The sequence below is a fragment of the Tyto alba genome, unplaced genomic scaffold (assembly GCF_018691265.1).
Source record: "Tyto alba isolate M040663 unplaced genomic scaffold, T.alba_DEE_v4.0 Super-Scaffold_39, whole genome shotgun sequence".
Classification (NCBI taxonomy): Eukaryota; Metazoa; Chordata; class Aves; order Strigiformes; family Tytonidae; genus Tyto; species Tyto alba.
The window spans coordinates 1,212,244-1,239,963 of NW_024881314.1; the positions used below are offsets into that span (position 1 = coordinate 1,212,244).

Below are 27,720 nucleotides of genomic sequence, written 5' to 3' on the forward strand. Positions count from 1 at the left end.
TCTGCAGAAACCCCTTCGCCAACGTCCAGCTGAAGCCAACGGTGACGAACGACCGCTCGGCTCCGCTCCTCAGCTGATCCGCGAGCGCTGGCGCCCGCCGTGCCGCGCAGCACTCGCCGCCTCCTCGCCGCTGCATGTCCGGCTCCCCAGGACTTCATTTTTAGGCGGCGTTTATTTAATCCTGCTGCTTCGAAAGCCAAAGGCTTAAAGCTAGTGCCCCAGCTCTCTCTTCGCTAGACCCAGCTTGCTCCTCGCCGGTGGCAGAGGGTCAAACCGCTGCCGTGTGGCCTGTCCTTTGCCTGCGCAGAGCCAGGGTGATGGCAGCCCCTCGCCCCCCCACCTCACCCCCACACACACACACACTCTCCCGGTATGTCCCGTAGCTGGGTTTGCTTCTAGGCTTAGCAGCACCTCACCATGGCTGGGGGAAACAGCCTCAGCTGGCAGAGGCAAGCTGCGCTTTGGGCTGGTGGTGATGGCAGAGGGGCGATTTCCCCCCGCCCCCCCCCCGCCCCGGTTGGGAGGGACCCCTGGGACAGGCGGGAGAGCTGGGATCCCCTGTGCAAGCCAAGGGGGGGGTGGAGGGAGATGTAGGCAGCCCCCAGGCTCCTGCGAGACCCCGGCCCACCCCCCCCCCCCGGCCCCAACCCCAGGTGCTGGGATGCCGGCGGCGGGGTGCCGGCACTGCAGCCCCCGCGGGGACGGCTCCACTCCCAGAGCTCCTGCAGCACTAGGACTGTGTGTAGTAGGGTATTACGGTACTGCTGTAAAATATAAGCTAGAAACAAAAGACAAAGCAAAAACAAACAAAAAAAAAAAAAAAAAAAAAACCACTTTTGGAGGTGAGGGCTCTGTTGAAGCGTGCCTTGGGGTGCCTGGGGCCGTGGGGTGCCCGGCCGTTGAAGGGGTGCTCCCCCCCAAACAGGCTCTCCCATCCAGACCTCTCGCTTGGCTGTTCGCTCTTCCTCTATTACTAGGGCTGCATGAGAGAGAGAGAGAGAGAGAGAAATATAGATAAATATACGTACATATATATAAATACTTGCTAAGCTTATTGCTGGGGTGCGTGCCCCCGAGGGAGCCGGCTCCTGGACCGTTCCCGCAGCTCCCGGCTGCTGCTCACCCCGCGCCGAGCCAGCACGGGGAGGGGGGGTCACATCCCTGCTATGGGAACGGGGAGAAAAGGTTTTTCCAGGCAGGAAGGTCATCTCCGGTGGGTGAGCGGTTGCGTGCCGGCCAGCATGGGGTGAGAGGGGTGGGCAGTGCCCGCCCAGGTTTTGCCTTTTCCATCGTAGTTGTCATTTTGCACTTTTTAATCGGGGGTGCACCGCAGCCCGGTCAGCGGGTGCTTTGCTGAGCACAGAGACCCCCGGGGGGGGGGGGGGGGGGGGGGGGGGGGTGGCTCGCTGCTGGTGGGGGCTCATTCCCGGTCAGACGTGATGGCTCATCGCTGCTGCGTCTCCTCTGATGTTTTTTTTGCAGCTCTGCCGCAGGGAATTGGCTTCTCCTGCGACCACCCAGGCTCCGGTTGGGCACAAGGGTTGGGGGGGGTCTCTGGTTGATGCCACTTCTTCCTCTCCCCAGCAGATGGATGGAGGGGGGGGCAGCCAGACAGGGCAGGGGCAAAGGGAAGGGGCACGGGACGGTGGGTGGGAGAGGGCTGAGGGCTCACAGCCCGGGGTGGGGGGGCCAGGCCTGGGGTCCACCTTGGCTGCTGAACCAGCATTGTCCTCTTCCAGCCCCGTGCCGGGGGCTGCTGCTCCCCCCCAGGACCCCTGGGCAGCCGCCCCGGGCTCCAGCCAGCCCCCCCCCAGGGCTCTGCTGCACCTCCCGGCTTGGTGGTACCTGCAAGATGTAACCTGAAATAATTTTTTATGAGACAAAGTAATTTATGAGCAATAAAACTCTTCCACCACCACCATCCTCCCTGCTCCAACCCCCCCGTGTTTTCCTTGGCCGGAGGCATCTGCCTGGCCCCGGAGCATCCTCGGTCTCCAGCCGGGGCCAGAGCTGGCAGCTGCCTGCGTGCCGGGCAATGAGCGGGGCAGGAAACGGCTTAAGATATTTTAAAAACTTTATTATTGGCCCGATGATATTTGACACACATGCTGGGAGCTGTATGGAAATCAGCACTGATAAAAAATACAGCAATTATGACCCGTATTGATAAAATAGACAATGTAATAATAGCCTTTCTATTAAAAAAAAAAAAAATATATATATATATATATATCCAAGACACAGCTCTGTCCTCATGCTGCCCTCCAGAGGCAGGGACCTGCGGCGCCATAGACCAAACCCGGGCTGTGGGGGGGGAGGCCCAGGGAGGGGGGTGACACGAGGGTTGGGGGGGCCAGGACCAGCACCCCACCCCTCTGGGTGCCTGGGGAGAGGGGAGGGTCGAGCAAAACCCCCCCCCCCCCCCGGTAATGCTGAGCAAAGCCCCCCCGGCAATGCCGGCAGGGGTAGCAGAGAGGTGGGGGGGTGGGGGAGGTTGTGCAGCAGCGTGGGTGCTGCAGGAAGAGCACCCACAACCCCCCCCGTCATATCCTGCTCCTGCACCACCCCACACCGATGGGTGCTGCACCCCAGGGTGGGCTAGGGAGGGGGATTGTCCCCCACCCCAGCTGCAAAGCAGCCAGTGAAGAGCAAGAGCAGCGCTGAGGCCGGGGGGGGGGGGGGGGCTTGGAAGTGGGGGGGTCACAAGCCAGGTTGGAGCTTAAATAAAACACTTAAATAATTGCAATCGGTGATTCGTCAACCGGCTGCTGTGGGACAAGCAACAGGAAGGGGGGGCACAGGGCAGGCACAGCTGCCCGGGATTTTGGGGTTGGGGTCCCCCTGGGACCCTGGCTGTCCCCTGTGGGGTGGGGGGGCACAGCCCCCTGACCACCGAGAGGGTCCCAGCTGGGGACCCCGGCGGGGGGAGAAGGGGGAGAGCGAGTCCCAGGCTGGGCCCTGAGCTGTGCCAAGGTGGCACAGTGGCCCAGGGTGGGGGGCACAGCCCACCCCCCCCCCCCAGCCCCCGCCTTGGCACCAGTCCATGTGGGTGCATATGTGTGTCTGTGCACACGTGTGTCGTGCACAAGGACATGTGCCCCACATGCAGGGGTGGCAGGAGCTGGGGGGGGGGGGCTGCAGGACATGGGGTGGGGGGGGCGGGGGGGGGGGGGTCATCTCTCACCTCAGGGTTTGGTCTATAGACCCCAAAGGCACCAGCCCTGATTTCAAGGTTTCGCTCAGCTCCGCTTACTTCCATTTCCTTCTGGAAGCTGGAATTGCACAATTATCCTAAGCCTCAAATTAATTAAAAAAAAAAAAAAAACCAACAAATAAAAAAAAAAAGAACCTGAACAAAGAACCGCGAGCACCCTCTGCCCCACCCCCCACCTCCCCCCCCCCCCGACTCATTATGTCTCTTTGGCAGCAATAACTTAAAATCGCATCAATGTGGGTTCAGTCAACAGCAAGTTTTGTTTTTTTCGGGTGGGTTCGGGTTGGTTTGTCATTTTGTCTGTTTTCTTTTTTTTTTTTTTTTTTTTTATCCTTTTCTTTAAATACAAAAATAGTCAGGTCGGCAGGTCCCCGGGGGGCTGCCCCTCATGGGGGCATCTGTGACACCCCCACCCCCCCCCCCGCCAGCCCTCCCCATGCCGCTCCCAGCCACAGCGGGATGGGGGGGTCCCACCAGACCTCGGGGTCCCTTGCCAGGCCGGGACTGCACCCCAAAAAGCAAGAGCGGGGGGAGCTCCCTGGCCCCCCCCACCCCAAGCTGTGCTGCCCACCCCCAGCACGGAGAGTGGGTGCACTGGGGGTGACATCAAGCAGCAGCCCCTCGCTTGGGAACACCGTGGGGCAACCGGCAGTGGGGACAAGGCCAAGTGCACGGCCCGGTGTCGGGGGGCGGGGGGGGACAGCAGGGGGGTGTGGGGGCAAACACCGCCTCGGGGAGCACACGAGGGCAAGAAGCCAAGGGCGGGGGGGGGGGGGAAACTTCACTGGGGAGCGGGGGGACACGCCGCAAATGTTAGCAAGGTCAGGGCACTACCCTTTAAACGCTATAATTTATATATATATATATATATATATGTCTATATATATATATGTCATTTTATACACGCACACGCACGCAGCCACCCGCACACGCACTCACACGCACGGCCATCACCCACCGCCTGGCCCCGGGCCACGCCGGCCCCGGCTCCCGCTCGAAGCAGCAAACGAGCTCCTTCTGATAAAATCTGCCTAAAAAAAAAACAAAAAAAAAACAAAAAACAAAAACCAAAATCCTCCAGAGCGCGGTCCAGGAGCCCACGGGCGGACCCCGCGCCCGGCCCCACCGTCCTCCGCCGGTGCCGGGGCGATGCCCGGCCGCTGTCCCGGGTGGCTCACTCCCGGTCGCCGTCTTCGCCGCTGCCTGCAACGAGCGGAGAAGCAGCGTGGGGGGGGGGGGTCCCGGCGCTCCCGTGGGACACGCGGTGCTTCCCCGGGCCGTGGGGTGTCCCGCACCCCCCCCCCCCCGGCTGGCCCCGGGGGACGGCAGCTCTCCGGAACCCCGGCGGGGGTGGGGGGGGGTGTCCCAGCACTCACCTCCTATGGAGCCCATGTCCGAGTCGGAGACGTGGGTGATGGAGAACCGGGAAACCGGGGCGGGCGAGACGGTGAACCGGGAGAACTGGATGGGCAGCACCTGCTTCTGCGCCGGCACCGGCACCAGCGCGGGCACGGCCGGCTCCGGCTCCGCCGGCGTCCCCGTCAGCGCGGCCATCAGGGACGGCTTCACCGGCACGAGCGGAAAGTCGTCGTCCCACTCGAAGCCGCCGCCTGCGACACGGAGCCGGGGGGCTGAACCCACCGCGAGGGTCACCCCAGCCCGCTCGCCGTACCCCCACCCCCCCCAACCCAACCCCTTACTTTCTTCTGACACGTTGCCCTCCGAGGAGTCATCCGAGGCGCCGAGCCTGTCCGCCGGGCTGGGGGGGCTGTCGGTGGCGGGGGGCTGCCCCGGAGGCTGGGGGGGCTCTGGGAAGCTCTGCTCAGCCAGCTCCCGCGTGGGGCTTTCCTGCACAAAGGGAAGGGACCCTCGCTGGAGGCACGCCCGGGGACCCGCGCACAAGGACAGCACCCAAAAACCCCGCGGGGCCCAGCGCCCGGCTCTGCCCACGCCCCGCGGCCGCCCACCTGGTCGAAGAGGTAGATGGTAACATCGTCGTAGAAGGAGACGGCCTTCTTCTTGCGCTCCAGGTCCTCGCAGAAGGCCTCGGAGAGCAGGCTGGGCATCTTGAGGAGGCTGCGCAGGTTCCTGCCGCTCTGGCTCTCGGCCACCACGATGGGCACGGCCGCCGGCTCCTCCTCGCTCTCCTCGCTTTGCTCCTGGATGTTGTAGCAGCGCAGCTCCTCGTCCGACTCGTCGCTGTCCTCTGTGTCCTCCTCCTCCTCCTCCGGCTCCTCACGGTGCTCGGGGGCGGCCGGCTGCAGCTCCCGGGTGGACGGGAGTGGGGAGAAGCCCGGGGGCGATTCGCTCCCCGGTAGCAACGTGCTGGGACCCCCTGGCGCATCGCCCACCCCAGTCCCCAGCCCCGGTTCCCCAAGCCCCAGCGCGGGGGGCACAGTCTGTTCACCCCCGGCTACGGCTCCCCTAAGTCCAGGGGTGCCCTCGGGCACGCAGGTCCCTCCGATGGGTGCCGGCTCCCCGGGGCTCGCCGGCACCGGGGTCAAGAGGAAAGTCTTGGGCGACGCAGTGCCCGGGGAACAGGCGTCTCCGTCGGGGCACGGGGAGCTGCCTGGCACTAGCCCCGTGCCAGCGGGTCGCTGCTCGGTGCCAGGCGCCTGCCCCGTGGGGCCGTCCGGGGGGGTCCCGACCCCTGCCCCCTGCCAGTCCCCCACCAAAACCCCCACCACCGGCACGTCCGCTGCCATCGCAACACCTGGCGCTGCCGGGGGGCTGCCGGGTGCCCCCGGGGGGTGCAGTGGGTCCTCTCCCAGCCCGGGTGCTCGCCCTAGGTCCTGCACAGGGGATCGGGGACCTTCCTCTGCCTCTGGGGTCCGGGACCCGTCGCTGTCCTCCTCATCCTTGGGGCCACGCTCGGCCTCGGCATCGTAGTCCGAGAAATAGGCAGAGTCGCGGTAGGGGTTCTTCTCGGCGAGGCTGTGCAGCTCGGCCCCGAGGGAGGTGGAGAGCCGCGTTTCGGGGGCCGAACCCTCGCCCTCGCCCCCCGGCAGTCCCGGGGGTGGCTTCCCCAGCTGGCTGAAGGCCTCCGGCTCTCGGGGCTCGTGGGGCTCTTTGAGGACGAACTCGGGGGACTCGTTGTTCTCGGTGTCGTAGCCGCTGTCGAGGGCTTTGGGCTGGCCGGCGGGCGCAAAGGCGGTGGGGCTGAAGACCTCGCAGGAGCTGGCGGTGGAGGGGATGTCCAGCGACTCCAGGGAGTCCGGCGTCCCCACCTGCTTCTGCAGGGACTTGAACGCCGGGGCCGCCTCCGCCCGCTCCACGTAGTCCCCGGAGAAGTCGGTGAAGACACCGGAGTTCAGCTCCGCCGTGTCCTCGTCGCTCCCCTCCTCCACGCTGGGGAAGCTGGCGCTGGAGAAGGTCTTGTCCGGCGTCTGGTCCGCGTCGCCGGCAGCACACGGGCCGCTCTCGGCCGCAGCCTCCCCGGGCACCGGTGCGGGCACCTCGGAGGTATCCGGCGCGGGTTGGGAGCCGTCTGTGCCAGGCTCGGCGGGGGGGCCGGGGTTCGGGGCAGCGGTGCCAGCCATGGGGGTGGCCTCCCCCGTCCCCGGTGCAGGCGTGGCGTGGGGCGGCGGGCTGCGGGCAGGGCTGCTCGCCTCCGCGCTCTCGTCCGGGCGGGCATCGTGCTGGGCCCCTGCTCCAGCTGGCAGGGCCGTGCCGGGGCCCCACGGCGTGCCGGGGCTGCCAGCCAGCGCTGCTGCCTGCGAGCGGCCGGAGGTTGATGAGTCACGGCTGTGCCAGGCCTGGCGCCACGGGGAGGGCGAGCGGCACGGGGAGGAGGAGCCGCCGGCCATGCCGGGGGGCTGATCCTGCCGCGGGCGGCGGAAGTCACATCCCGGCGGGGACCCCCCAAGCTGGGGCTGGCCGCGTGGCACGGTGCCCAGCGGCTTGGCCATCAGCCCCCGGAAGGTGATCATGCGGCGGTAGCACCAGCTGTCTCCGGCCGGGGCCTCGCGGGACGCCGGGCTGCCGCTGCTGATGTTGTTGTTGGAAGAGCTGTTGGAGGCCCAGGGATGCCGCGGAGACGGGGGGCTCGCACCCTGCGGGCGGGGGGCACCGGGGGGGCTGTCCTCACCCAGCTCCAGCGCCACGCAATCCGGCCGGGTCCCGCCCGGGGGGGCTGCCCGCCGCTCCCCGTACCCCCGGGGGCTGTAGGCGCAGTTCACCGAGGGGGAGACGCCCAGGGGGTCGGCGAAGATGCTGGGCTGGAAAGCGGGGACGGGCCAGTCCTGGCTGCCCGGCTGGGGGGGCTCCTCCTCCAGCAGGTACCCCTCAGCCCCGTGGCTGGGGGACGGCTCGTAGCCCCGCGGCTCCTGCCCCGGGCAGGGGTAAGGGTAATATTCGGCGCATTCCCAGGACCCCTCGCCCACCGGCGCGTGGCCCAGCAGCGGCTCCATGCTGAGGGAGACGGTGGGACTGCTGTCAGAGTCGTAGGCGCTGCCGCTCCGGGCACCTTGGGCTCTCCAGCAGGACGGGGGGCGCGGGGACCCCCGCTCGCCCGCCGGGCTGTAGGCGCACATGGCGTAGTCCAGCTCGGCGCTGCCCTCCCCGGGCCCCTCGATGCGGATGTAGTACTCGCTGCCGAGCGAGGGGCTGTGGGCGCCCAGGATGGGCACCACGCCGGGTGCCGGCAAGCCGGGGCAGCCCGCCGGCTTGCACTCGTAGCAGGAAGGCGAGACCCCCAGGCTCAGGCGCCCCGCGGTCGTGGCCGGGTAGTAAAGGTCGTGGTAGCGGGCGGCACTGCTGGGGCTCAGGGACCCCAAGGGCGCCTGGAAGTGCTCGGTCTTGGTGTGCTCCCACTTGTACTCAAAATTGAGGCCGTGGCTGGTCTCCATGACCGTGAGGATGTCGTCCCCATCCGAGGGGAAGCCGTCGGCCGAGAACTGCTCCAGCAGCGGGAAGGAGGAGAGCTCGGGGCCATGGTGGCTGGTGCTGGCGCTGCCGTTGGGTTTCATGGAGTTCCAGCGCTTCTCGAACTCCTCCTCCGCTTCCGTGGCCCCTTTGGCGCAGAGGTAGGAGAGCAGGAGGTGCACCTCCTCCGCCGTCGGGCGCTGCTCCGGCTGCAGCCAGCAGAACTGCATCACCTCGTACCTGCCGCGGCGGCGAGGGGCGAGGGTCAGCCCCGGCCCCCCCCCCCGCCCGCCCGCCTTGCCCCAAGCGCCTGGGGATGGGGAGAGGGAAGGGGCAGGATGCGGCCGCAGCCCGGCCCGGGTCCTCACCAGCGCTCCGACAGCGAGAGCTTCAGCTGGGGCTTGGGCAGCTTGAGCTGCTGCTCCTTGATGGCGTAGGCGAGCACTTGCCGGTCGGAGTAGTGGTCGTAGGGCTGGCTGCCCAGCTCAAACAGCTCCCAGATGGTGACGCCCAGCGACCTGCGGGCACGGCGGGATGCTGGGGGCACGGGGACACCCCCGTCCCCGCTACTGGCTGGCGGCCCCAAAACCAATCCACCCCGACGCATCCCTTTGGGGCTGCCCTCGTGCCGGACACCTCCCTCTGCACCAGCCTGATGCCGTGCCCAGCCGCAGCCCCCCCGCCGCGCCTCCCCCCGGCCCCACTCACCAGACGTTGCTGGACTTGGTCTGGTCCACGATGAGCAGGTTGCCGTGCACTTCGTCGATGAGCTCGGGCGCGATCCAGCGCAGCGGCACCCACAGCTGGTCGGCCGTCACGAAGTAGTCGTCCTGCCAAGTATGCAGGGTCAGTACGAGAAGAGAACGTCAAACCTACGCGTAAGGGACCGGCCGCACCGTGGCAAGAGCTGCCCCCGGCCCCGCCACCCCCTGCCCACCCCAGCCACCCTTCGCTGCACCCCGGGACCCTGCTCCCCCCCTCCTCAGCTCCTCCTGCACCCACCTCTCCCTTCTGCCTCCCACCTTTCCTCCCCTCTGCCTGCCCACCCTGTCTCCCCACCCTGAGCCCCCCCACGGCCCCCCTCCCGCTGCCCCCCCTTCTCCGCTCCCCAGCCCTGCCGGGAGCCGCAGGCAGCCAAGAGCGGGCAGGACAGACGGACAGTCCCAAGCCTGGCAGCTGCCTGCAGGGACCTGGCCCTGGCAGAGGGGCACATCCAGGCAGTAACGGGGAGCCCTGGCTGCACTGCACCCCGCTGGGCAAGGGGCCAGGGCACCCCAGTTTGTGCTCAGGGAGGGCTGCCAGCCCGGGGGGAAGGCGACAAGCCTGGGGGCAGCCGGGTCCTGGGGTACAGGGTCCCTTACAGGGTGCTCTGTGGGACAGCCCCCCCCCCCACCCTCCATTGCCCCAGCAAAGCCCAGGGGCTGCCCCAGCACCGCTGGGGAGGGGAAATCTGTGCATGAAAGAAGGGGGGGCGTGTTGCAGGGCTCAGTGCAGTGTGTGCCGTGGGGTCCCGGTGCGCAGCCCCCCCCCATCCCCCTCCTCCCCCAAACCAGCCTTACTTTGTACTTGCAGTGCGAGAGCCCATAGTCTCCGATCTTGACGGTGAGGTCGGCGGTGAGCAGGCAGTTCCGCAGGGCCAGGTCGCTGCCAAGCAAACCCCAGTGCTGTCACCACCACCACGGCGGGGTGGGGGGGAGGAACGGGGGGCACCCACCACCCGGGGAGCCGCGGGTCTGTGCTCAGGGACCCCCCCCCCCCAACGCTGGGCAGCGGTGGGAGCGGGACGGCCGTGCAGCAGCGAGGCCAGCGGTCTCTCACCGCCGCACGCCGGGCGTGCCGATAACCGGCCGCCAAATGCACAGCAGGAATGCCTGCACAGCTCCAGCTGCGCCTCCGTCCGTCCGTCCGTCCATCCGTCACGCGCTGAGCCAAGCAGAAAGCGGGTGTCCCCGGGCAACATGAGCCCTGGCACGGGGCCGGGCTCCTGGGCGGCTGCTCCAGCTCTGGAGGGGGTCACGCAGACGGGACACACGCGAGACCCCTCCCCGGTGTAGCCCACTGCGGCCGGGATGCCCGGAGGAAAGTCGCCCAGCACAGCCGGGGACCCCACATCCCCCCCCAACCACAGCCCTGGGCACCCTTGTGGGGACCCACCCGCAGAGCCTGGCTCGGGTGGGGAAGGTCTGGCGGCCCCCGATGGCAACGCACCCCCTCCTCAACAAAATCACTGATGCTGGAGTCTCCATCTGCAACTCACTCAGCACCAGGATATTGTTGGGCAGGAGGAGCAGCGGCGGGGCGGGAACGGCGGCATCCTGGGGACCCCACACATCCTGGACACCCCCCCCCCCAGTCCCCCCCTCCCGGGGCTCCAGGCCAGCCTACCTGTGGATGTAGTTGTTCCTGTGGAGGTGCAGGACACCGCAGGCCACCTCGCACGCCATCCTCTGCAGCGTCAGCGGGTCCGGGGTCATGGCCTCGGCCCCCCGGCAGCTCCGCAGGTACCCCTTCAGGTCACCCTGCAGGGCAGTGCCACTGTCACGCCACCACCCCCCCCTCAACGCTTGGCTTGCCATGCCCCAGCCCCGCAGCAACACTTTGGGGGAGCAGGACAGGGCATGGGGGGGGGGGGGGGGGGGACACACGGGGGACTCACCAGCGGGCAGAACTCCATCACCAGCAGGTACGGGGTGACCTCGGCGCACTGGGCCAGGCACTGCAGCAGGTTGGTGTGCTGGAGGGCCCTGTGCAGGGCAGAGCAAGCCCGGGGGTGGGGGGGGCACATCAGCACCACGCCAGCGCGGGTGGGGGTACAGCAGCAGCCCCCCGGGGAGCCATCTCTCCCTGCCTCTTCTGCTGCTGCGCTGGGAGCCAACGCGGGGGCTGCCGGGAGCGGGTACCAGCACGTCCCAGCGCTCCGGGACACACCACAATGGGACATTTGTTCAGCTCTGCTGGGCAGGGAGCAGCTCCACGCCCCCCCCGTCCCCCCCCCCCATCCAACTTCGGCCTCGCTCTGTCCATGACCTCACCGCATCCCGCTGCCCCCGCGCCGCGGCCGCTGGCTCCCGGCACAGCCCTGGTCCTGCCGCAACGGGGCTGGGACAAAGCTGTGCTGCCCGCAGAGCCCAGCCGGGCACCCCCACGGTGTCACGGAGTGGACCGGGCACCATCCGACAGCATCCCCGCTGCCGGCTGTGCCCAGCGCAGCGCCGGCACCGCGGAGCGACCCGGGACGTTACCTGTAGGGCTGAGCCTCCTCCAGGAACTGCATCTGGTCCTGCACGCTGGCGCTCGCCTTCAGCTCCTTCACCACCACCTGGGTGCTGCTGATGCCCGAGTTCACCTCCCCCAGGAACACCTGGGGCGAGGGACAGGCTCATCCCCTCCGTCCTCACCCCAAACCCCGTCTTGCACAGCCCAGCACCCCCAGCGGGGTGTCCCCGGGGGACCGTGCCCCTCACCTTGCCGAACCAGCCGTGCCCGATCTCCTTCAGGTAGAGCAGGCTCTGCCGCCCCAGGTCCGCCGATTTGAGGAGCTGCACTGTAACAGAGCACATCCAGCTGCCCGCACGCCCAGCCCGCCCGCCGTACCCGGTCGAGCCCCGGTATCCCCGCCGTGCCACCCGGTGCCAGGCCCTGCGCTGCCCTGGGGGGGGTCCGGAGCAGCCCCCACAGCAGCCACCCCCAGGCACCCTGCAGCCAGAGCATCCTCCCATCCAGGCATCCACCCTGCAGCTGCGCCGGCCGGGGGACGCAGGGGACCGGTGCCCCCAAGCCGGGCGATGGCGGGGAGCTGGCTCCTTGCCCTTTCTCCTCCCCGGGGAGAGCGAAGCCGAGCCCCGCGGGAGCTCTGGCATTTAGCCCCTTCCCAGCCCCCCCCCCTCTCCCCTCCCCACCCCACCCCGGCGCAGGTCCTGCCCCCCCGGGCACCCATGCCAAGGGTGGGCAGCAATGGGGCCATTGTTGGGCTGCGCCTCGCACCGCGCCGGCCCCGCCACACTGCTGCCATTCTCCGGGCCGGGGAGCGACGCTGGGCAGGAGGGGGGCCGGCACACCCCCCACCCCACCCCCCACCCCCAACATTCCTCTCCCACTCGTGAGTTGTTTATGCGGGTGCCGCGGTTTGGGGTGCCCGTGTCCCATCCCACCCCGGTGGGGGTCACGCTGCTAGCCCGGGGCTGGGGACAAGCCACCGGGACCCTTGCATAGAGGGACAGTGGCTGCTGCCCCGGGGCTGGGGACAAGCCACCGGGACCCTTGCATAGAGGGACAGTGGCAGCCCCCCCTCCCCGAGACCACGGCTGCCTGTCCCCTGCCCGCGGGGGCTGTCCCTCCTTAGCAGGGGGATCATCATCCCCACCCCACCCTGCCGCCCCCTCCCCGCAGCCCGACCACAGCACACATTGGGGGGGGGTCCCACACAGCCCATCGCCCCCACCCCGGCTTACCTGAGCGCCCCGGCTGCTTGGCCATGGGCAGGGAGACCTTGGTGAGGGGCAGGACGTAGACCTCGGGGCCATGCTGGGGGGCAGGCGAGCCCTGGGCCGAGAGCTCCGTCACGTAGTCGTCCCCCTCGGCGTTCTCAAACTCCTGGGCCCAGGGGGGCGTGCGGGGTGGGGGGGGGGGCACACACCGAGCAGAGACCACTGACCCCGCGGGTCCCCCGCTGCCGGCAGCCTGCCCCACGCAACCCCCACACACACCCCCACCCCTACCCCCACCCACTTCTGCCCACCGGGACTACCCCTGCACGGCGCGCACCCATGGGGACCCCCGAAATCACGCACACCCCCAGTTCTGCCTGCACCCCGCTGGCAGACACCACCACCCACCATCCCACCCCCCCTCCACGGGGCTGGCCCCTGGGGCAGGCACCCACTCCCCCACCGTTACCTGGCTGTGCCGCCCCGCCAGCCTCCGGCTCCCGAAAGCCGCCTGGGCGAGCAGGTAGGCGATGGTGAGCATCTCGCCCTGCTCCAGCCCAGCCCTGCCTCATGGTGCTGCCAACCCCGCCATGCGCCGCGACCCGCCGGACACGGGCAGCGGCCGGCCCCGGCCGTGCACCCCTATATAACCGGGGCGGGGGCACGAGGGGGCTCATTGTTCCCCTCCGGCGTGGCGAGGTGCTGCGGCCGGTGTGGGACGGTTACACAACGGCCCCGGCGTGTCCCGTCCCCCCCTCCCCTTCTCCGCCTGACCCCCTCCCGCCGCGGGCGCCACAAGCCTCCACAAAAATCCCAGCAATTAGGGAAAAACCGTTTCTCGGCACATTCTGTGCCTGTGAGGTCAGGGTGCCTCCCACCCCCGGGGGCGTGCGGGTGGGACCGCTGCGGCCCTTAACCATAGCGTGGCCTGGCCCCGCGCAGAGCCGGGAGCCCGGATGGGTCAGGATACGGCCCGCAGAGATGCTGAGCCCCACAGCATCCAGGGTCTGTGCAGAGCTGAGAACCCGGATGGGTCAGGATATAACCCCCAGTGATGGTGAGACCCACAACGTCCATGCTCTGCGGAGCAGGGAGCTTGGCTGGGTCAGGATATGACCCCCAGTGATGCTGAGCGCTACAGCATCCATTCTCTGTGCAGAGCGGGGATCCTGGCTGGGTTTGGATGTGGCCCACAGCGATGCTGAGCCCTGGCAGCACCCTGGCAGGCAGCGGGGGGGCTAAGGTCCCCCCTCAGCAATGTTCTCCTGAGCTGGGACACATCCTGCACCAGCGCTGGGGCCGGCCCTGGCAGCAGCAGGGGATCCTGCACCAGGACCCTCCAGGCACCTCCATCCTTCACTGAGCTCTGGGGGAGAAGCCCCCCACCCCACCCCCCAAGTCCCAGGGCAAGCCTGGCCTGGGGAGACCCCCCACACCCCCCCATCCCCAGCTCACCTTGAAGCCGATGTCCCCCTTCTTGCAGCACAGGCAGGCCAACATGAGGAAGATGAAGGTGAAGAGCCCCGAGAAGGAAACGGCCACCACGGCCAGCGAGGAGGACCAGGAGAGCTCACTAAGGGGGGTGCCGTCTGCGGGGACAAGAGGGGTGTGGGCTCAGGGTGGGGGGCTCGGGGGGGCGATGAGGCTGTGCTGTGGGGTCCTGCCCGGGAGAGGGGTCATGGGATGAAGGGGCACATCGGGGCTTTGCGGGGGAGCTCTGGTGGGGAGCGGGGGTCCCAGCACCACTGTACCCCCTTTGCTGGCTCAGCTTGTGGCCAGGATGGAGGGGGGGGGGGGAAGAGCCCAGGAGGGGCCCCCAGAGCCGAGGCAGGACCCTGACGGCAGCCTGCACTGAGGGGGTCGGGGGCATGGTCCCCATAGATGCAGGGTGGCAATGACACTATGGGGTGGGGGGCTGCACCAGCTCGGGGGTCCCGGGCACCCTTGCCTAGCTGAGCCCCCCAGCCCCGGGCTTTGCCCCTCCGGCGGGTACGGCACCAGTGGCTGCAGCCCCCCGGGGAGGCCGGGATGCCCCCAGAGCCAGCTCCTGCCCCATCCCACCCACAGAGCTTGGGGACGAAATTCCCCAGGGGAAGGGTCTGCCAGTGCTGCCGGGAGCCCCCCAGCCCCGCACCGGCTCCGGACCACCGGGAGCAGGGATGGGGCTACTGCTGCTCCCGGCTCAGCACCGCACCCTCCAGGCAGCAGCACACCCCAACGTGGTCCCCAGCCCCCCGCGCCGTGCCCACAGGTCCCCGGGGGGTGGCAGGGGGCACGGTGGCAGCCGTGGCCCAGCTGCACGTCCCCACCAAGCCCCCGCCACCGGCAGCAGCTGCCGCATTACTATTCCACCCAGAGCCCGCCCGAACAACCGGCGCGATTGTGGTGGGAGGAAGCCGGAAGGCCACGGCACTGCCGGCGGCACCGGCCTCGCCGGGGGACCCACACGCAGCCCCACGGTGCCCAGCACGGTGCCCTCCCCACGGGACGCCGGGGCTGGGATGGGTGCTGAGCCATAACCCTTCCACGGTCACCACGGTGCATCTCCCCATCGCCGACCCCGCGCCGCAACCGTCTTCCCCCTCCGAGGCTTGACGCCGCGCTGCCGGCTGCGCCCCCCGCTCCGGCGTCCTTGAGAGCCACACCTGAAGGGCACCGAGGGTCTGGGGTTGGGGGGGAAGGTCCCAGCACCCCGGCGTGGGGGCACGGGGACACCCCGGCCCCGTGTGCTCCGGCACAGCCCAGGCCACGCCGAACTCTTTGCGGCGCTTGCGAAGGAGCTCAAGAGCCATCTTCTAAGGCTCGCGGATGCAAAGCCCAACCTGGGAGGAGCGGGGAGGGTTGTGGGGGGGTGGCATTCCCCCTCCTTCCAGCTGGTTTCCATGGTGAACACACTTTGTACCGAGAATGTCACCATTTTCCCTGGATAGTGGGACAGCGAGAAAATGACTCACTGAAAAAAGCCTTTTGAACGTCGACGGGGAGCCGAGCGCGGCGACAGGAGCCTTTGCAACGGGGACCGTCGGCGGGGCCGGCCCTCGGCTCAGGAACTGGCGCTTTGCAAACAAACCACGTTCCAAACCGACGGGCTGGTGAGGTCCGGCTGGTGCTGCCTCAGTTTCCCCACTCACACAACCAGCGAGCCGAGAGCCACGACCAGCCCAGCCCGGGCAGGGGGGGCACCACCACCGCCGTGACCCACCGCCACCGCCGGCCAGCTGCCCGGGCGAGCAAGCGCTGCCCTTCCCCGTGACCGCAGCGTTCGGGGCGGCGATGGGAGAAGTGGCATCAGTTCAGAGGCCAAATGCTCCCAAAACCAGGTCAAATGCACCTGCAGCTGCCGGAGCACGAAGAGCATCGGGGTGCAGGGAACAGGGCTGGCTGCACGTGGTGGGAAGGACCCCAAGGCTCTCAAGAGAAGCGGGGGTCCCCACCACATCCTGCACCCCATCCTGAGGCTCTGCTGCGCCTCTCTCCTGGGAAAAGCGGGGTCCCCCGGCAGCGGGGCGCAGCAGGATGCAACGAGGCACAGTGGGGTGCAGTGGGATGCACTGGGGTGCAGCAGGGTGCAATGAGGTGTAGTGGGGTGTAGCAGGATGCAGCAGGGAGCACCGAGGCACAGCGGGGCGCCGCGGGATGCAATGAGATGCAGCAGGACGCAACGAGGCGTAGTGGGGCGCAGCGGGGTGCAACGAGGCGCAAGGGGCACGCTCTGCCCTCCCACCCCATGCAGCTGCCACCGCGCACCCCACAGCTGGCAGAGCCCTGCCTGCACCCACCCCAGCCTCCCCCTCACCCCTCTCCCCCCCCCCACCCCCCAGTCTGTTGCATCGCCCACCCGGCCCTGATCGCAGCCCCGAACACCGGTTCCCAACAGGGATGGGAAAAAGCCGGGGGACACGGGGTGTGGGGTGCCGGCCCTGCAGCACGACGCCGGTGCCCGCCGTGCCGGCGGTGGAGCGCGGCCCTTCCCGGAGCCTTTGCTGACTCACGTTCGCCGGGTGTCTGCGGCCGCCTCGCCGGCCATGGCACGATGCTGCGGCCGCCGCTCGTCTCTCGCCGGCGGAGAGCGGAGCCCGGCACGGCGAGCGGCGGCTGACGTGTGCGGAAGGGACGAGCCAGGGGCTCCCGCAGAGCCCGGTGACAGCTCAGGGCTCCCAGCCTGCGCGAGGGACCAGCACCCAGCGCCTGCCCACCCACCCCAGCACAGGCAGGGCTGCCCAGCACCCTCCCCGAGCAGGCAGAGCACACGCCGGAACTCCAGAGCAGAAAACCGTGGGGCGCAGGGCTCACCGTGTCGTGACCCCCCTGCTCCCACCCAGCCTCTCGCTGGAGGACCTGGTGCAAGCCACAGCCCCGTGCCTCAGTTTCCCCATCTGTAATTCACACAGCATGGTTGCCCCCCCCCCACCACCCAGGACCGCCAAGGGGCTGTGCAGTGGGGTGAGGGCTCGCAGGGTCGCCCAGGAGGTGATGGATGCTCGAGAGCGTGGGCTACCCAGATCCCCCAGCACCTTCACCCCCACCCACAGCACCCACCCCATGAACCTGCCAGGCCCTGCACCCCAGGGTGCAGCCTCCTGGGCCAGGCTGCAGCACCCTGCAGCAGGCACCCAGCTGGGAGAGGCTGGATTCGGGCAGGGAGCAGGATTTGGGCAAGGAGCAGGGCAGGATTCAGGCAGGGTTCATGCAGGATTGGGGCAGGGAGCAGGATTCAGGCAGAGAGCAGGGCAGGATTCAGAGAAAATTCGGGCAGGGAGCAGGGCAGGATTCAGGCAGGGAGCAAGGCAGGATTTGGGGCAGGACTCGGGCAGGGAGCAGGGCAGGATTCGGAGAAAATTCGGGCAGGGAGCAGGGCAGGATTCGGGCAGGATTCAGGCAGGGAGCAGGGCAGGATTCAGGTAGGGAGCAAGGCAGGATTCAGGCAGGGAGCAGGGCAGGATTCGGGCAGGATTCAGGTAGGGAGCAAGGCAGGATTCAGGCAGGATTCAGGTAGGGAGCAAGGCAGGATTCGGGCAGGATTCAGGTAGGGAGCAGGGCAGGATTCGGGCAGGATTCAGGTAGGGAGCAGGGCAGGATTCGGGGCAGGATTCGGGGCAGGGAGCAGGGCAGGATTCGGGGCAGGGAGCAGGGCAGGATTCGGGGCAGGATTCGGGGCAGGGAGCGGGGCAGGATTCAGGCAGGGAGCAGGGCAGGATTCGGGCAGGATTCGGGCAGGGAGCAGGGCAGGATTCGGGCAGGGAGCAGGGCAGGATCCAAACACACAGGACCCATCAGCACCTCCAGCCATGGGCTCAGCGCTCCCCTGCCCCGGCTGCTCTCCCGGCACAGACACATCCCCAGTAGCTTGTTAATCCCCTGGTCGATGGGCAGCGTCCAGAAAAGCAATTTTACACCCCACAGGACAAGCGCTCTGCTCACCCACACGCATCCAGGCGGCAAGAAACCGCCCGCTGCCACTGAGCACGCGAAGGCCAGCCTGCTCCGCACAGCCTGTCTGCAGCTCCGCGGGGAAACTGAGGCACCGGGAAGCTGGGCGGCGGGGAAGAAGCGGGATGGCCCCGGCTGCTGTACCCCCGCACCCAGATCCCCCCTCTGCCAGGAGCAGGGTGGGGGCTGGCACTGCCCACTCCCCACCAGTGCCCCCCGGGAGCCCGGCATGGAGCCGGTACCCACAGCATCTTCCACCGAGACACCGTGCGTGCCCTTGCCGAAAAGGGGGCACAAGGAAGCAACCCCCCCCACACACACACCCTGGAGACCTTCTCCCACCAGAAACAGCCAGGGGGCCATTCAGGCAACCTCTCCAGTGATTAACAGATTGGTTAATTTTAAATGCAAGGCACGCCTTGTTAATCTGTTCTCCTTATGTATCTTTTAATGTGGGCTTATTTAACCAATGCAGAAGTATTTTAAAAGGATTGATTCTTGCCTCTTAATTCTGGTTTTATCATCTTGGGATGAATTAGCGGTAAAAAAATAATTAGATGGAAAATAAAAAAAGATCATCCATCATTTTCTAACGTGATGAAATAAAAATTAGGACTGTAATAAGTGCAGGCCAAGCTGCATCATTGTTGTGCGTACACCAAGCGTGTCAGCCTGATTAGAAACAAAAAATCAAGTTCCTCCATCAAAGCCTGCCCTGCTGCAGAGCTGGGTTTCCAGACGACACAGCCCAACCATGATCAACCTTCTCCATTTTCTGAGAAAATAGTAATGTATAAAAGCGCATGCAAAGCAAGCTTCAGATGATTATTTAAGCCAAATTCTCTTGCTTAGTGTTTTGAATCAGGTCGGAGCTGGGGGCTGTAAAGCCTCCCGTGCCGGCAGGGATGCCACGGCCGCATCACGGCAAACCCGCTGTCCCGAGGGACAGGGAGTGACCTCGGGGGGGACTGTCCACCCATCCACCCGTCCCATCCCGGCCGTGCCCCGGCAGGGACCCCCCGCCAGCCCCGGGCCGGAGCGGTGCCGGTGCCCGGGGCTGCCCAGGAGCGTGGCACCGCGGTCCCACCGCCGGCCGAGACGCGGCTCTCGCCAACCGGCACAGCAGCGTTTACGTAACAGCGGGAGAGAGGCAGCGCGGAGCGGGGCAGCCTATTTTTATCAGAAACGCTCAGCGGCGTTATGAAACGAGAAGCTTTGGCTCCAACGCGGAGCAGGAGGAGGCGGGGGGGCGAGGGGCGAGCGGGATGCTCCAGGCAGAAACCTGGGGTGGAGGGTCTGGCCCCCGGCGCGGGGCACCCCTCCTTGCCACCGAGCCTCGAGCTGCTCCGGCGGCAAAACTGGGGGCTCCCCGCTCGCCTGCCCCACGCCTCGTCGCTGCGAGGATCGCCCAGCGCCCGGCAGCAGCCAAGGGCACGTCACAGCCCTGTGTGCCCAAACACCGGCCGGGAGGGCTGGGTGAGGTGTGAGGGGGGACCCTGGGGGTCACCGGCACTGGGATCCTCCACGGCTGCCACAGCCACGGTGCCGGCAGAGCGGGAGGTGGTTGGAGCCACCGCGGTGGCCCCAGGCTGAGGATGCTCGGGGCACGATCCAGAGGGATGCTCAGCACCAGCCAGGCACCACACCTGCTCCCGGCCAGCCCCGCAGCACCCGAATCACCCGTCACCCACGTGCACGGGAACACAAAGCCCAGACAAAGCCCTGCTTTGCCGTCGCAGATGACTCGAGGTCCCAGCCCTGCTCCCAAACACCCTCCCAGGGTGCAGCCACCGCAGCCTGGGGCACGGGCCAGCGCCGGGAGGAGCACCCAACCTCACAGATTATTTAGGAAAGACAAAGGGCTGCAGAGGCCGAGGCGGCAGCCCGGCAGCGGGACATCCCGGCCCGGCCCGGCCGGGACCCTGGGTGTGATCCTGCCCACGGGAGAGCCGGTCCCTGCCCACCCAGGCGGGCAGCGCTGCTCCATTTACTGCGTTTGCCTCCACTGGAATTTTCCTTTGCTCCAGTAATTAAAACAAACCGCTTTAACACGGCTGCTGGCACGAGGCTGCGGAGGAAGACGCCGATTGTGGATGGCAGAGGGGAAGGGACGGGAAGCGGGACCCCCCCCAAACGCTTGCTGCCTTCATCCTGGGCTGGGGGACGGTGGCTCTGCAGGAAATCCTGGACCTGATCCCCCTTCACCGGTGCCGAGCCCTCCCACATCCCCAGCCCCACATCCTCTCCATCCTTCAGCCAGCCCCGAGCACCACCACGAGCCCTGCACCGGCCCCAGTGCAACCCAGGATGATCCCCATCCCCTCCGCACCCCCGGCCAGGCTGGAGCAGCTCTCAGAGCTCAGCTGATGGCAAACGATATTATGTCAGTAATTGCCCTAAAACAGCCAAGCCGCACACTCCGCCAACGCTTCCCCGGGCTGTCAGGGGGATTAATGCCCAGAGGAGATTTATTTTCCTGCCATCGGGCACGCTGAGTCAGCACGGCTCGGCTCCTCTCCGTGCCAGCACTGTCACCCTCCAGCCCTCCCCACGGCTACCCCAGCCCGGTGCCCGGCACCGTGTCCCTGCAGGGTCCCTCCAGCTCAGCCCACCCCGATGGGCAAAGCCCCACACCGGGGCACTCGCCGGGGCAGGAGGAGCAGCTGGAGATGAGCAGAGGTTGGCAGAGCATCCCTCCCTCCCAGGCAGCCGGGTCAGCACGGCGCGGGGTAAAACAGGCTCAGCCGCGGGACAAGAGTGGCCCAACAGCCCCTTCAACCCGAGCGCAGGAGCTGCCTGGCCCGGTGAGGATTTTCCAGCCCAGGGGATTCATGGGGTGGCGAGGAAGCGTAACATGAACGAGCCAAAACCTGGGAAGCACGAGTCACCCACTCTGCCTGCCCCGGCTAAAGGCAGCCCACACCGGGCAGGCCTCTGGCTAAATGCAAACACCCCCCCCCCCGCCTTATTGCAGCCCCCCCCTCCCCAGCTCCACGCAGCCCCCTCGTGTCAGCGGGAAGGATGCGGCCGTGCCACGCAGGTGCGGCGCGTTGGTGGTGCCGTTTCTGCCCCACATCTCCCCGTGCCGGTGGGGTGGCAAGGCGCGGGCCGAAGCGGGCACTGGAGCCCTGCGCCGGCTGCGAGCACGCGGTGCCCGTGGGCTGCTCCGGCACTCGGCATCCCACGGAGCGCCGGGAGCACCGGGCAGGGAGCCCGCGACTCACAGCCCGCTCCCCGCCCCGGGAGCCCTTTCAACCCCGGTGTATTAATTTCTCCTAACTGGCTTTGACAGGGATCCATATCGCCAGCCAGAACGCAACCGCCTGTGGGCACGGGGCGGGGGAGCGAGCAGCAGGTGGAGGGAGGGAAAGAGGGGTGAAGGGGGGAGAAAATCAGCACACACCCCCCCGGGGGAGCGGCGCTACCGGCTGCCCGGATCGGTCCCCGCGCCGAGCGGGGCCCAGCTGCACTGCAGTGCTTGCGCCGACGCCATCTCCCACGGCAGCCCCCGGGACAGGGGGGGGCTCACCGCACGCCACTGCCCACCCCCGGCATCCCCCCAAGCACCGGGACTCCCCCCCCTGCTTCCCCCCCACCCCCAGCCTGTGTGCCTGGTGTTCCTGCTCCCCGCCAGCCCGGACAGACGGACGGGCTCCTTACTGCTGGCACCTCCCGCGCGCCGTCCCCTCGCTGGGAATGTGTGGTGAGAGGGGACACCAGCCCCGGTGCTGCCCCGGTCGTGCTGGGTGTTACGGCTCCTCATCACCACCACCTTCATCTCCCACTTAAGGAGCTCCTACCCCCCTGCCCCAAACCCCCCCCCTTGGCACCCAGCCTCAGCGGCACCTTCTCCCCATCCTCCCCCGGCATTGCCGGCAGCCAGCGGCACGGTTGGCACCAGGGTGGGAGCACGGGGGGGGTGCCCGGCCCTGGGTTTGGGCTGTCAGGGTCCTTCTGGGTGCTACAGCCCTTTTGTCACCGTGGTGCCCCAAGTCCTTTCCCATCCTCGTGCCAGGAGTGGGCGGTGATGCCGGACGCAGAGCACCGGCGCTCACCAAATTGCTGCCGCCACGTGGCCTGGGGCAGAGGATAGCAGCGTGTGCCAGCTGGGACCGAAAACACAGGGCTGGGGGGACACCCTGCTCTCCCTCAACCTCAGCCCCCCCATCCCCACCCAGCACCTTGAGCTCTGGCTGACCCCAGCGTGCTGCCCCGGCATGTGACCTCCCCAAATCACAGGGTCCAGGAGCAGAGTCCCGCAGCCACAGCGGGAATCAGCAACCAGTGACACCTCACTGGCCACTGTGACACTAGGACAAGGGCCAGGACAGCCAAGGGGAGGGAAAAAAAAGGGGAAGAAGAAATAGGTGGGGGAGAGAGGATGTTTCTCACAATTTCAAAACGTGCTCCTGGGTCTGGGACGGGGAAGTGTGGGCTGGGAGCTGGGGGGGGGGGGGGGGGGGGGGGGCGGGGGGAAACTGGGGCAGGCAGCTGGGTGAGTCGGGGAGCAGCCCTTTCCCCCAGCAGAGATGTCCTCGTGTCCCCAAGCAGCTGCCATCGGCCTCCCTGCGAGAGGAAGGGGTGCCCCGACCCCAAAGCAAAGTGCTGCCCACCCGGGTGGCAGAGGGGGACATGACACTTCTGCCCAGTGTCTCCCAGCAGCGTCCACTGGGCCGGGCTGCGGCAGCTCACGGTGCTTCCAGGGCAGGGAGTGGGCACCCAATTCCCACGGGAAACCCCGGCGGGGGGGCCGGTGTTCCACCGGTGGCTCCGGTGCCCCGTGCACCACGCGAGAGCATCGCGGGGTCGGGCCTGTGGATGGGTGACACAAGGTGGGAACCACGAGGCCGCCGGGCTGGGACCCTTCCCCGGAGCCCCCCGGGGCTGGGAGCAAACGCAGCCCCCCCTGAGCAGTGCACGTCAGCACGGGCAGCCAGCACAGTCCGGCATGGCCCCATCAGACAACCGAGCCAAAAAACAGCCAGTGAGGCCGGAGCATGGGCTGCTGTGGTCACCACATCCCCTCGGCATCTCCAGGTGACACCGCTGTCACCGTTCCCCGCTGCCAGCTCAGCCCACGGCCCGGCCCCAGCAGCTGTGGCTTCCCACTGTCCCTCTCTGGGAAACGCAGGGACACCGGGCTGGGAGCATCTCCGCTCCCCTCAGCAAAGCCGGAGCCCCCCGGCCCAGCCCGGTCCCCGGCTGTGGTGTCGTGGTGCCACCGTGTCCTGCAAAACGCTTCCCCCTCTTCCACACCAGCACAAGCAAAGCCCAGAGACACCGGGCTGGCACAGGGAGATGCTGCCAAACAGACAAAATCAACAAAGACGTGAAATAGAGAATACGGTTTGTTCCCCCCTTTAATTCCTCTCCCTGCCAGTAACCGGGGGTGGCAGCCGTACGGCGGCGGCTGAGCCTCGGGCCCGGGCACGCGGCAGCACGGCAACGGGCAGCGACGGAAACCTTCTTGCAGAAGGATTTTTAAATCAAACGTGCCCTGCAAATCCCCAGGTTGACAGGATTAGCACGGCAAATGGGGCACCTGACGAAAACCCAGCGCAGAATCACACCGGAGGCTGAGGGCAGTAAACACGGCGCCGTTCCCAGCGCTACCGCATTGTAGATGCAAATAAAGAGGTTTCCTCCTGAACAGAAATCAATACCGAGCAGGCTGGGAACAAAGTCTCCGGCAACGGGGTTGGTGAATCCTGGCGTGGTTCGTGTTTAAATCCCTCCACGGATTCAGAGCGACCGCAGCCGCCGGCCGCAGGGCCGGGGGAGCGGCGTGCTGCGAGGGAAGGGGGATCCCGGCTCGGAGGGATGCGGGAGCCCGGCACCGGCACCGGCACCGCTTCGCGGTGATGGAGGAAGCGACGGGAGAGGCGCGGGAGCCGCGGCACCGCTGCGTGGCTGCCGGACCCTGACACGCGTTTTCCCCGGTTTGGTAAACAAAGGGCCGGTGCCGAGCTCACCGCCAGCCCCACGCCCCTCGCCGGGGCTTCCCACCTCGGCGGCTGCTCCGTGGGCTGCGGGTCCCGCGCGCGAGGGGCTGCGGGTGCCCTGCGTGGGTGCGATCCCCGGCACCGGGAGGGATGCGAGGCGGCTGCCGGCAGCCTCGGAGGGAGATGGGGAGTGGGGGGGGGGGGGGGGGGGGGAGGGTCGCGGCTGCTGCGGCAGCCCCAAAACGCGCACACACAAAAGCCAGCCCCTGCTCTGCTCCCGCGTCTGCAGCATCCTCCTGCAGCTGCGACGCGGCCGAGGCCGTAACACGGCGCCTTACATAACAGCCTGCGCCCCAAAACGCCGGCCCCCGGCACCCCGCCGAGCCCCGCTGGCTCCCCCAGCCCAAGGGGCCACCACTAGCCCCCCCGGCCAGCGGGCGGGCAGCTGGGGGCTCAGCCTCCTGCACCCGTCTTCCTCCCTCTCACCATCATCCCTGTTGTTATTATCCTATTTTCAAGCCGAGAGATGCCTTCGGAGCCAGCGCAGCCCCCGGGATTCCTCCGCGCGCTCCAGCCCCGGGAACAAAACGCTGCCCGGTTGCGGCGGCGGTTCCCCCCCTACCCCCCCCCCCCCCCCCCCCGGGGGGATGTCTCGGTCAAACGCGGCCGGTCGAGCCCCTGGCTGCCAGAACCGGGGAGCCCGTAACGTGACATTTCCCGGCGGCGGAGGGCGAGGGGATGCTCCGCTCACCGGCAAAGCGCTGCGGGGATGAGCCGGGGGGGGGGGGGGGGGGGGGGGAAGCGGGGATGAGCCGGTTGGGGGGGGGGGGGGGGGGGGTGTGAAGCGGGGAAAGGAACCGTCGGGGCTGCGGCACTCACCGGGGTCGAAGTGGGAGCTGAAGGCGAGGCTGGGGCTGAGGAAAGCGGCCGACATGGCAGCGGCGGCGGGGAGGCGGCCCATGGCAGCGGCGGCGGGAGCCTCACGGCCGCCGGCTGCCGCTGGCCCCGCGCTGGGCACGGCGGCGGCGGCGGCGGCGGCGGCGGCGGCTCCTCCTCCATGGCGGCCGCCGCGGCCCCGCGCTCCGTGCCCCGGGGAGGGGCCGCGCCGCCGCCGAAGGAGGGGAGCGGGGCTCCGACGGGCGGGGGAGGCAGCTTGGCGGGACCGCAACCCCCCAGGACACCCGTCGCTTAATCCCCCCCCTCCCCGCCCCCGGGGACGCGCCGCCCCCGCACCGCCCGCCCCCGGGGTGGACGGGACCCCCACCCCCCCCCCCCCACCCCCGGTCCCGCGGAGCTGTTCCGGTGCTGACCCGCCGCCCCGGGCACTCGAGGTTTCCCAGGACCGGGGATGGGGATCGGGGGAGAGGGCGGGTGGCTCTGCACATTTCCCCCCCCCCCCCCCAGCAACCCACGCTGCGACCCCGCGTCCTGCCTGCGCACCCCCATCGTCCTTCCCCGCACCCCAAATCTCTGCACCCGCAGCCCCCAGCCCTGGCATGGGGGGGAGCCTCAGGCAGCCCCTCGCCAAGGCAGCCGGGGGGGTCCCCGTCGGGATTGGGGGGGGGGCCGCCCAGCTGGGCCTCGTGTGCTCGACGCCGCAGCCCCGGCACATGGGACTGCGCCCTCCAAACACGGGATCCCCTAAAAACCGAACGGTCCCAACCCCCCTGGCAGGGATCAGCCCGCGGCTTTGCCCATGGCCCCGAGCAAAGCCGGTGACCGACTCCCCCCAGAGAGCAGCCAGGACTTTCCTTCAGGGTCACGGGGATGGGACGGTCCCGTCCCATTCCCCTGACCCCCCGGTCCAGGAGCCGCCGCCGCGGGACATCGGCCCAGCCCGCACAGGGCTCCGCTCTTAGCACGGGGCTCGCGCTTCCCCGCAGTCGGTTTTAATATTTCAAGCCAAATTTTGCGTACACGATTAATTTTTTACAAGACTTCAAGCTTGCAAAGAACACCACGCTGCACATGTCACGTCGCCGCAAATAGATACAGGGCTGGAAAAATTACAGACTGCTGGGAGAATAAACACGCTCCCGTCAGCCGGAGCCAGCTCGCTTCGCCCGAGTCTCCGTGTTTCGTTGCTCTGGAGCAGCTCCAACCCCCGCACCTCCGTGGTGAGGGGTGGCAGAGCCTGGGACCCCCCCCAAGCCTTCCCACACACCTTCCTGGGCTTCAAAGCATCCAAGCAAACCTGGACACTGCCCCAGCACGGTGCCCGGCACCCTGGGGCGGGGGGTTTGGGCTCTCTTGGAGCCACGGTGACATCTGGACTCGTGCGGCTGAGTCACGGCGAGCCTGGGTGCTGGCGGGGGTGGGCAGCTGCGTGGAGCCCTCGTCGGCACCCACCAACCCGGCTCGGGCACCCACCCGTCCCAGCCCCCCCTCAGCACCTCGAGCACACGCAGCCGGTCCCGACGGCACGGCAGGAGGAGGACGAGCTCGAGGCCTTCCTGCTGCAGGGCAGGGGCAGCGGTGGCGCCGGTGAGGGGATAAAAATCACCTGGGTGTCGTGTTTGGGGGTGGCAGGGCAGCTCCCCGCGGGGACAGCCCCGGTGCCCGGCGTCCCTTCCCTCCCAACATGCAGGAGCCCATCTCTGGGGCGGGATGGGATGGGAATGGGACAAGGACAGGGCTGAGTGGGGATGGAGCTGGGATAGGGATGGGATGAGGTCAGGGATGGGATGTGCCTGCCCCCCTGCCCTCCTCGGGGACACCTGGGACCCCCACTTCAGCCAGGACCCTCCTCACCCAGGTAACAGCCCCGCTGCTCAGCCCCAGCAGCTCCGCTTGACACGGCGGGGAGCAGGATTGAGCCGTGCCGGGGTCCCCCAAACCCACCACGTGCCCTCTGCTGCCCTCCTCTCGCCCCCGTTCCTTGTGGTTTTCTGACATGGCTGTGAAAGAAAAGATCCCAAAGAAGAATTGAGGCCAAAAGCCCCAGTGAGGGTCCCCCCAGGCATCACCCTGGAGCTCTGGGCTGTGCTAGGGACGGTCCCACACTGGCCAGTCCCCCTCCTCGGCTGGGCAGCGCTGCTGCCACATCTCAGGCAGGTGAGCAGCACGTTCACCCCAATTAGCAGGGGGGATTACCCCGCCTGGATCCTGCCAACTTGCTCCGGCTGATTTGTCTGGGGCCGCGGCTAATCCCCTCAGGGGCAGACACCAGATTGAGCTGCGATCTCTGCCCCACGGCTGCCAAAAGCACCCTGTGCTCCTGCCCTCCTTCCCGGCCCAGCGGTGGGGCTCGCCGCCTCCGCTCATCCCACCTCATCCCAGGGATGGGCAAAGGGAGGAGGAGCAGGGGTCCTTAACTGGGGCTCTTTGGCGGAACCTGCAACGGCCGCACCGCCAGCTTTGCTAACCGCCTGCCAGGGACGGGGTTTGTGCCCCGTGGGTGACAGCCCCGGTCCCGGGGGGACCCCCGGGGTGAGGGGAGTGGGGCGCCTGGCGCTGGCGCAGCAGCAGGGAGCAGGCAGCCATCCGGTGAAAATCTGCAGCCCCGGTTATGCAACGCCGCTGATTTATTCATGCCTGAACCGGGCACTGGCCTAGAAATGAGCCTTGGCCTCGCCGGGGAGGGGCAGGGCTGGGAAGGTGGTGGAGGACCCAGCCCCGAGGAGGGGGCGGGGGGGGCTGTGGGGCCGGGCACAGGGGCACCCAGGGGACCCTGCATGGGTGCTCACCTCACAGCCGGTCAAGGCACAGGGCGCTGCCATCCCGCACATGGTCAAGGGGGCCAGGCAGCGAGGGGGGCGATCCCCTCTCCTCCTCCCCCACCAGATTTCGCATGATTAATCAATTTAACCGCAGCAGCTTCCAGCACCCAGCCGGGGGCCGGGAG

The 27,720-nt window shown here is 67.9% G+C and overlaps 2 protein-coding genes across 13 annotated transcripts in view; one reads left to right on the plus strand and one right to left on the minus strand.

Moving 5' to 3' along the window:
• BAIAP2 (BAR/IMD domain containing adaptor protein 2) overlaps positions 1-807 on the plus strand; it is a 46,251-nt gene extending 45,444 nt beyond the window's left edge. For all 3 annotated transcript variants that reach the window (XM_042802357.1, XM_042802354.1, XM_042802351.1), the window contains one exon: positions 8-807. In XM_042802357.1, coding sequence (XP_042658291.1) covers positions 8-77 — 70 coding nt within the window. In that variant the 3' untranslated portion in view covers positions 78-807. The remainder of the gene's footprint in view (positions 1-7) is intronic.
• On the minus strand, positions 154-27,578 carry AATK (apoptosis associated tyrosine kinase). 10 transcript variants are annotated; one of them, XR_006166268.1, is made up of 15 exons: positions 24,756-24,901; positions 13,960-14,093; positions 12,529-12,670; positions 11,542-11,621; positions 11,320-11,438; positions 10,734-10,821; positions 10,463-10,596; positions 9,637-9,721; positions 8,786-8,925; positions 8,446-8,595; positions 5,182-8,317; positions 4,915-5,062; positions 4,591-4,845; positions 4,173-4,417; positions 154-979 (listed from the first exon to the last, which is right to left on the minus strand). XR_006166268.1 is itself a non-coding variant. In XM_042802349.1 (14 exons), exons 2-14 carry the CDS (start codon positions 14,002-14,004, stop codon positions 4,389-4,391), a joined length of 4,551 nt encoding a protein of 1,516 aa, XP_042658283.1. In that variant the 5' UTR covers positions 14,005-14,093; positions 27,563-27,578; the 3' UTR covers positions 2,057-4,388. The 10 variants fall into 10 exon arrangements, 6 of the variants coding, with proteins under 6 accessions (XP_042658283.1, XP_042658280.1, XP_042658281.1 ...); XR_006166265.1 differs by having other exon boundaries at positions 3,185-4,417; XR_006166266.1 differs by lacking the exon at positions 154-979 and adding an exon at positions 2,057-3,272.
• Positions 27,579-27,720: the final 142 nt, after the last annotated feature.

What these genes read in the sequence shown, in the direction of transcription:
- AATK (XM_042802345.1), bottom strand. Translation starts at nt 24,837, where the DNA reads ATGGGCCGCCTCCCCGCCGCCGCTGCCATGTCGGCCGCTTTCCTCAGC. An exon ending in AGGAACAACTACATCCACAG is followed by an intron (nt 9,722 to 10,462) that starts GTAGGCTGGCCT and finishes TTTGCTTGGCAG; the next exon opens with CGACCTGGCCCTGCGGAACT. An exon ending in GGGCAACGTGTCAGAAGAAA is followed by an intron (nt 4,846 to 4,914) that starts GTAAGGGGTTGG and finishes CGGTGGGTTCAG; the next exon opens with CCCCCCGGCTCCGTGTCGCA.